The 8,192-nt window shown below is 41.3% G+C and overlaps 1 protein-coding gene across 3 annotated transcripts; it reads left to right on the top strand.

Annotated features, from left to right (window-relative positions):
* Positions 1–2,013: 2,013 nt before the first annotated feature.
* LOC124675833 lies at positions 2,014–7,531 on the top strand. 3 transcript variants are annotated; one of them, XM_047211906.1, is made up of 14 exons: positions 2,014–2,166; positions 2,539–2,604; positions 2,677–2,770; positions 2,853–2,983; positions 4,295–4,396; positions 4,478–4,534; positions 4,709–4,809; positions 4,897–4,978; positions 5,254–5,346; positions 5,437–5,501; positions 5,906–5,918; positions 6,003–6,083; positions 6,967–7,075; positions 7,153–7,531. In XM_047211906.1, exons 1-14 carry the CDS (start codon positions 2,038–2,040, stop codon positions 7,272–7,274), a joined length of 1,245 nt encoding a protein of 414 aa, XP_047067862.1. In that variant the 5' UTR covers positions 2,014–2,037; the 3' UTR covers positions 7,275–7,531. The 3 variants fall into 3 exon arrangements, with proteins under 3 accessions (XP_047067862.1, XP_047067861.1, XP_047067863.1); XM_047211905.1 differs by having other exon boundaries at positions 2,844–2,983; XM_047211907.1 differs by lacking the exon at positions 7,153–7,531 and having other exon boundaries at positions 2,844–2,983; positions 6,894–6,981.
* The last annotated feature ends 661 nt before the right edge of the window (positions 7,532–8,192 follow it).

The raw sequence follows: 8,192 nt of genomic DNA, 5'->3' as shown, positions 1-8,192 counted from the left end.
CAGGTTGATCAAAGTGTTACTGTCTCCAGTTTTTTTTTTGAAAAAAAGTGTTACTGTCTCCAAAATGATGATCTGTTTGCTACGGTAATTTCCTCCCATCTTTCATGCTGCTATCATCACCGCATGATGGTGTTGGCATGTTTGGAAAAACCAACAGCAGAACCCCCAAACTTATTGAATCGGAATCAATCTCAGATTACTAGATGAGCATCAGCCAACATGCAATCCGCTAAGGCGCTGCTTCTGAAAAAAAATGTAGCACCTGACAAGGGGTGCACCTACGGTGAGGCGAGCCATGTTTGCAGCTGAAGCTCCAGGCATCGTCAGCTCTACGTACGTACGTGCAGCTCCTGATCATAGTGTTCGCAACCAGCTGTTGCTCTCCGTCTCCGAAGTCTGTACCCGATTTGGTGTGTTCAGTATGGGGGCAAACCCAAAATGCCCGAATGCAAGAGCGTGTTTTTTTTTTCTCGCGGCAGCGTTGACGTTACTAATCGAATCGATCATATTGCACCGTCGTTCCATGGATCATACGTGCACAGTAGTGCAGTAGCTCGGCAGCTTGTGGTCTCACGCGCATGGCGTGCTGCTTCAGGTGCTGTTGGCCTGGACCCCGTCTCCACCAACCGGACGTCAGACCTTGAAAGGTTCCTGCCATACCGGCCGCGTGTGTGTGTTTCCGATCCTACTATCTCACTGAGAATCTGTCCACGGCTACCGATAGTTATAGTTGTGTGAAACAACATCAGCACTAGTTAGTTTTAAGGTTTTTTTAGTCCTTCGGCAGTTCAGCTCAGTGCTGCACTTTTTTTTTTTGAGGGGGGCAGAAATTTGGGTCCTCTATGGCGCGTTAAGCATAGACTAGAGCACTGATGCTAACAACGCGAGCGAGGCTCATCTCTCACACCTCACCATCGTCATCCTCAGTGCAACCTGCTTGACGTCGTCTTCCCGCCCGAGGCACCTCGCTAGGCAGGAAGACGATGTCAAGCAGTTTTCGGCGATGTTTAGGCCTCGCCTCACAGGTGATGTCTGTGGCTAGCCGCGTTACCCCGTCGGGAATTCCTATATGCCAACCAGGTCGGTGTCTGCACCGCGCCGCACACCCCCGCGCGTGGTGTGGGCCGGCCCGATTTTTACTGTTTTTTCTTCTTTTTCTTTTCCTTTCCTTTTCTGTTTTCTGTTTTTCTTTTTTGTTTTTTTGTTTTCTGTTTTCTTTTTCAGTGTTTCTTTTTTCTGTTTAAAAATATTTTTCGCAAATTATCAAATTTGAAAAATGTTCAAGTATGATAAAATTTGAACAAATTTTGAAAACAAATTTTTTAATCTTGAACGAATTTTGAAATTTGAACAAATTTTAAATTTTGAACAATTTTTAAATTTGAACGAATTTCAAAATTTGAACAAAATTTTCATCTTGAACGAATTTCCAAATTTTGGAAGAATTTTGAAATTTGAACAAATTTAAAATTTCGAACAAATTTTGAAATTTGAACAAATTTTTAATTCTGAACAATTTTTGAACTATGGACGATTTCCAAATTTTGAACGAATTTAAAATCGAACGGAAAAAGAAAACAGAAATGAAAAAAAAACATTACTGGGCCGGCCCACAGGCTGGGGAGGGTGTGCGGTGGGTGCACCGCACCGACCAGGTCGGTGTATATCACACCCCTACCCCGTCTCCAGCGAGGTCGCGACACGTCGTTGCTCGGGAGCCGTCGGATGCTATCCGGACCTCGGCCCAACAACAATTTTTTTATTTAACCGATGCTTAAGGCGTCAAATAGGGTTTGCCCGAATTTTCTTATCTGGACAAAACATACCCTTTCGTCGAAGCCCATTCTCCCAAGCCCACCTGGTGTCCTGGACAGGTTCTTTAGAAGTTTATAAGCCCAGTTCTCCACATTTCACGTCGGGGCCCAAACGTTACCATTGCTATATTTGTTTTCCTTTTTCTTCCTAGTTTTTCCTCCTTTCAGTTCTCAGCGAATTCACTCGCACATCGAACCGAATCGAAGGCAGAGAGGGGAAACAATGGAGGCGCTGCTGCAGCTGGAGAAGGTCCAGAGGGTGCTCTCCCTCATGGGCTCCCGTGGCCTCTCCGATTCCACCGCCGGCGGAGGCGGCGGGGACCGCTTCCTCGCCCACTTCCTCCTCTTCATGGTATGGTTCACCCCCTTCTCTTCCGCCGTCTCACGAATTCAATCCCCTCAGATGCGCAAGTTATGCACTCCTACGCGCGTGCTCGTGCAGCGATTGCCGGTGAACGAAATCTCTTACCGGCGCGCCGCGCGCGAGCTTGTCTACGGTTCCGGCAGCCTCGCAGAGAATTTTTTATTAGCCCAAGGGTTTACGCGTATGAAGTTACTAGTTCAGTATCCATTCCCGGAACAAACAAAATCAGTATCTCTTGCTGATATTTGAAGTGTTAATATATCGATTGACTTAGCAAACTAAATGCATGTAGAATGTACTTTGTCAACTCTGATCTCAATGTTCAGAAAATTTTCCCTTTTTTTTTTTTTCTGTGTGTAGGTGCAACCTTTTGATTCACTTACCATGGGAAAGAAGATCTTATTGGTCTCTGAGCTGTTAAGAGAGGTAATTGTTGATTAACATTCCCTACTTTCAAGTGTTTGCAATGCTCAATTGTAATTGGGACTTGTTTGTAAGGTTAACTCTAATACTCTTGAAGAAGTACAACATCTCGCAAGTCTGGAGGGTGCTAAAAGTGAAGACAAAGTGAGGATTATCCTTCCTTCACCTTGTAAGTCAGTTCAGCAAATTTCTTTTTAAATCGGTGCTTGTACTATGTAGAGATTATTACCTTTGTTTTTAAGGCGATCAAGATATATCTCCTGGAGATTTACTTCAGCCAACTAAGAAGTTCAAGATGGATACTGAGAAATTAACCATACATGATGTGCCTATGATTGGATTTGATGCAATGAGGAGAGCCAATTCCACACTTGAAGATTTTGTGCGTACTCTTTGATACCTTCTACCCAGCTTTTTGAAGACCATGCTAATGCTACCCTATTGTTCTTGGGAAAATTGGTTCTATACCATCAAAAGATCCAGGCTTTTGAAAAATACCACTGAAAGTTTCGTGTTTAGGAAAGTACCATCGAAAGGCTGCTCTGTTATTGCCTTCTACCATCGCCGTGAACTCCACGTCAACTGGAGTAGAAAAACGAATCGATCGCCGCCGGCGACATGCTCCAGCGCAGATCGATGCAATGATCTTAACCAGATGAAGAGCTAAGTGATCTCCAAGCCTTGAAAATTTCCAGGAGTGATCTACCAACCAAGTTTTGTTCGTTCCCTTGACTTGTACGCGGGAGAACGGGACAGCGTTCTGTTCACGCCGCCGTCGGCACTCCAATCCGATTCAGCTTGCCTGTCTTAGTCGCCCTACCAAAGGAATTAAGCCGTGGCACCCGAAATCGATCGATTGGGCATCGTCTTCCTCCAATCCGGTAGGTCGCTGCCGCGCCATCGATCTCCTGCATCGCCTAGTACCAATCCTCCTCCTCTGGTTCCTCGCCGTTCCGAGGTCGTCCCGACTCCCGAAGCCGCAGTTCTGCCTCCCGGAGTCCGAGCGTCCCTGAGTCGACCTATCCGCGTTGGTCGGCTCCGCAGTCCTCTGCGCCCACGCCTTGCGTCGTTGCCCGCTGCCGTAGAACCACCGCCGGCATGCTTTCCGGCCTCCCCGCAACCTCCTGCAACCCCTGCTAGCCCCGTGGAGGAGCATTCGGACGAGGAGCGCCACCCCTGGTGAGGCGCGCCGCCATGAGGTAGGCAGCTAGGTGCGCGAGCTCTTTCCTTTGAGCTGGGTGTGTTTGCGTTAGTCAAAATTCGTTTTTCTATCTAATTCACGTGGAGTTCACGGCGATGGTACATGGCTATAACGGAGCAGTCTTTCAATGGTATTTTTCCAGAGACAGAACTTTCAATGGTATTTTCCTAAAGTTTGGATCTTTCAATGGTATAGAACCAATTTTCCCATTGTTCTTTATCAAAGTCTTCGGATTTTGCTTATGGGGAAAAATGAAGAAGCTAACTTAGGGGCATTAGGTATTTAGATTCATGTAAAAGAATTGTACAAATTTTTATGGAGCTCTTTGATTACATTGCTTAAGAAATTTTACACAGAAACTGTCTCAGTTTGATGTCTACAATGTTGGGTGTCCTCATCCAAGCATGTTTTCATACTGTTGTTTTTGAGTTTTTCCTAGTGATATACATATAGTGGTGCTATTCATAACTTTTTTTTCCCTTGAAATGGCAGTGCAGATCATACTTTATATTCCATGGTTTGGACATTAACAAACCACAAGCTGTTTTCAAGTTTCTTCCTTTTCTTTCATTCACAGAGAGCTACATATACCAGGTTTAGTGTGCTTCACACTTTCACTGTTTCTTCCTATGGTCTTTATTTTCCATTGTGCAAACTCAATCTTTTGTGTTGCAGTTAGATGCTTCAAATGAAGACAGTTTGCTTTCGGTCCCAGACAAATATCCTTCAACAGTAAGTTTGGGCCTTTTGATTTGGTTATCCTGCGGAATGTCAGATGAACATGGCCTGTGTCGAATCTGATCGACACAGGTCTTGGATTCTTGTGTGTACATTGAGTCTCTCCTTCAGTTATTTGCTAGTATTTTTTGTTTTGGTTATCGATTGCTGTTGTTATTACCAATACAGGTGTTGGAAAGGGAAAAAATGGCTTCAACTCAGGCATCTATGTTTGACATGCTTGACCCTCTTGATAATCTTCTTCAGTGCCAGGGGTTAATGACAGATCAGTTAGTAACTTCTTGTCTATGCACTTGTAAATTTGTGAATATTCACTATATTGGATTGAATTAGCCCTATCTTTTCCCCTGTTTTAGATTGCGAAATGAACTCAAATCTGGCATCCAGTATTGGTCTCTGGAGAGGAAGCTTTGTCGAGCATTATCGAGAAATAATAAGGTTATTAGAGCTGTTTGTTATCATATATTATATTCACTCACATGTTGATCGAAGGAAGTTACCAAAGTATACTATTTAAACTTGAAAGATTAGAGGCCCGATGCTAAGCAATGTAGTGTCTTAACTCTTACGGGAATAGGTATAGAGTTTGGCAGCTTGCTCACAAAAATGTGAAGTAACTAATGCCCCAAATGTTGTTTTCTTTAAATTAAGAATGTCCATATCAAGATAACCTTTCTCGCTGCCATACTCAAATATAGTGTTTTTTTGTATAGATATCCATTGATGACGTGATGAAAGCAATTCATCTCAAATCATTTGATTATCGAGTTCTTAATCTGATGATGTATCAGCTTACTGGTCAGCAGGTATATATAAGTCTTTATCTTCCTTTCCTATCAAACATTAGCTCTTCGTTGCCTTCTTAATACCTGGACATTGTCTTTGGTTATTTCTAGGTCAATGAATTGCATATGGAGTTCCTGACCGTCTCGGAATTTCTAGTTGAGATATCTGATGACCTGTGAGTATACTCTAAATCTTAAATTTGTATGCATAACCATGAAGCGTGAAGTGCCTTTCCTTGAAAAGATGTAGCACATATGGTCTGCTTAATTAAATGCTTTATGTAATGTGTATGCGTGCAACTGGAAGGAAGTAGAACTTAACCAGAAATGTGTAAAACCTGTAACCTGAAAAATGAGGTGATACATATTCAACTCGAAAACAGTAGTTTTATTATTAATAAAGTTGTCACTTTCGTTATGAAGTTAAGATTAAACCTAATTGATAAGTGACCTAAGAAAATAGAAACCTGATTACAGTAAAACTATGATTCACCTTCTCAATATTTAGAAATTCTCTTTTTTTCCCTGTAAAACATCAATGGAAACAGTTGCGCCAATAACTGGTTTAATTATCTTGCAGGTACGATTATGAAGTGAGTGTTGCTAATGATATCACCACTGACCGAAAATTAAGCTTATTAATGCATGTACTGTTAAACTAGCTCTTTTTGTTGTAGGACGATGTGATCAATAATACTTTTAACATCCTCCGCATGTTTGCTGCGATATATGGACCTTTGGATGCACCAAAGATGTTGGTGAGTAAGAAATTATTTGCGCCTTTGACTTCAGGCACATGATTTCTTCATAATATCACTGTTTGTATTCTTGATGTTCTTATTTAGGCAAAGACTTACCTTGTTCAAATAAAAAAAGATGATCACAGAACATACGGAATGCTTTTATTCGGTAATTTTATTCATGAATTCAGAATTAACCATCCCACGTGCTTATGCAGTAGTTAAAGGAGTGACGTTTTGGAGGACGGGCTCCATGGACCCTGTTTTTTGATATATATATTTTTTAAATCGTCATTCTGAAGTTTCAAAATTCAGAGAAAAAAAATCTCACATGTAGATAAGGATGACTTCTACCTGTGTGCAAAAAAATCAATGCGAAATATTATGTATTCTGGGCTGTGTAAAAATGATAATTTCTAGATCTTAGATAGTGAACAGCGCAAAATTCGAAAACCTTCAGATTTGTCAGTATTTGTCATTTTTGTGTAGGGCGGAATATAAACTATTTTGCATTGAGATTTTGCAGACCGTAGAATACGTCATTGTCAACATCTAGGATCTTTTTTAGGAATTTTTTGAAAGTTCAAAATGTTAGTTTCAAAAAAAATCAAAAACAGGCTCCAGGGAGCCTGTCTTCCAAAGCGACTTTTCGATGGTTAAAGTAGTCATGTAGATTCATGAAAATATTGGAGTTATTCACAATTGCGATGATATTTTTGGTAGTTTAAAATCAGCGAGAATTCATCCTTATGACGTATTTACACCATAATAGCTTACTAGATCTTACGGAAAATTGCTCTATTAAATATTTAATTTACATTCTTGCAGGTACGTTTTACTTGATCTTGCTTAAATTTTTGGGATGGTAATTCATTCTACGAAATGACCGATGTACCTGTAGGCCAAGTGCATAGGTGAAGCTGAGGAAAAATATGAGAGGTTTTCAAAGAAATTGGACCCTAGCCTCTCAAGGAGTTACTGGAGAAGGTGTGAGGAAGCTACGAGGGAAGGTTTGTCTTCTTTATGCAGTTTGAAGACATTCTGATAATTGGTTTCTTAATCTGATTTGATTCGATTTTAAAATTAGGTGGGAAAATATCCAGCCATACATATGGCACGTGGAACATCCCTCCTCTGATAAGAGATGAAGAATCATTCCGCCGTGATAGAATGAACAAAGATGGTGATTCTGCTGTGACCATCAGATGACACATATCCTGTTCTGAGCATTTCAAATAGAAGTTCAAATCATTGCTGGCAGTACCTTGCCGACTATGTGCTCCTTAGGTCTATCTGTTCCTGTAGGGTACAATGGGGAAGTTATCTGTCATCCTTTGTATCAGGTGTCAGGGTGTGCTGTCATCTCATGCAGTTCACTCAAGTTAAATTTGACAATATTTTGAAGAGCTAGGAGCAGCGTAATTTATATAGAGATGTCTTGCTGTTTTTGGTGGATGTGGGCCAGTCAAAACTCAAAAGTAGTTGATTCTTGTGATCCAGACTCCAGGAACTCATATTTGGGCTCTGCACAAGCTGAGATAACCTGGAAGCATTTTGCTTAACCAGTGACAGTTAGAGGATATTTCTAGTTTCTTGAGCTTGCCATTTATGACAGATTTATTTGCCTTCGTGGTAGTATCACCTGGAAGCATTTTGCTTAACCAGTGACATTAGAGGATATTTCTAGTTTCTTGAGCTTGCCATTTATGACAGATTTATTTGCTTTCGTGGTAGTATCTGCTGCCAGCTATGGTGATTGTTACGCTTCTGGATCTCTGAATGCTACACAATGAGCACAATCTTGCGGTATTTCTTTCAACAGTTTGTCTGCACTCGTCTTGGTACCACTAGCATCAGAATTCAACTTATAGGTACTTGAGGACACGATCATTTGGCATGTGGCATTTCTAGCTTCTATTTATGAGCACCACCATCAGGCAAGCATTTCTAAGGAGAACTGGCATTCAGTGGATTATATTAAGGTTATAGAAGGCACTCGGAAGCAATTGATAATGCCATGCCATGTAAATTTGCTAGGTAATGTAAATACCATTTATCAGTTGACCCGTTGAATCAACCGCTGACTACTTTTGAACTTTCTCACTTGGGAACAGCTAGATTTAGTTT

This window comes from Lolium rigidum, chromosome 7 (assembly GCF_022539505.1).
Source record: "Lolium rigidum isolate FL_2022 chromosome 7, APGP_CSIRO_Lrig_0.1, whole genome shotgun sequence".
Taxonomy (NCBI): domain Eukaryota; kingdom Viridiplantae; phylum Streptophyta; class Magnoliopsida; order Poales; family Poaceae; genus Lolium; species Lolium rigidum.
This window is presented reverse-complemented; position numbering and strand designations above follow the sequence as displayed.

Bases quoted from the DNA above. Each gene is read 5' to 3' on its own strand.
- LOC124675833 (XM_047211905.1), top strand. From the start codon at position 2,038: ATGGAGGCGCTGCTGCAGCTGGAGAAGGTCCAGAGGGTGCTCTCCCTC. The intron at 4,535-4,708 runs GTAAGTTTGGGC...TTACCAATACAG, and splicing joins CAGACAAATATCCTTCAACA to GTGTTGGAAAGGGAAAAAAT. The intron at 5,347-5,436 runs GTATATATAAGT...GGTTATTTCTAG, and splicing joins ATCAGCTTACTGGTCAGCAG to GTCAATGAATTGCATATGGA.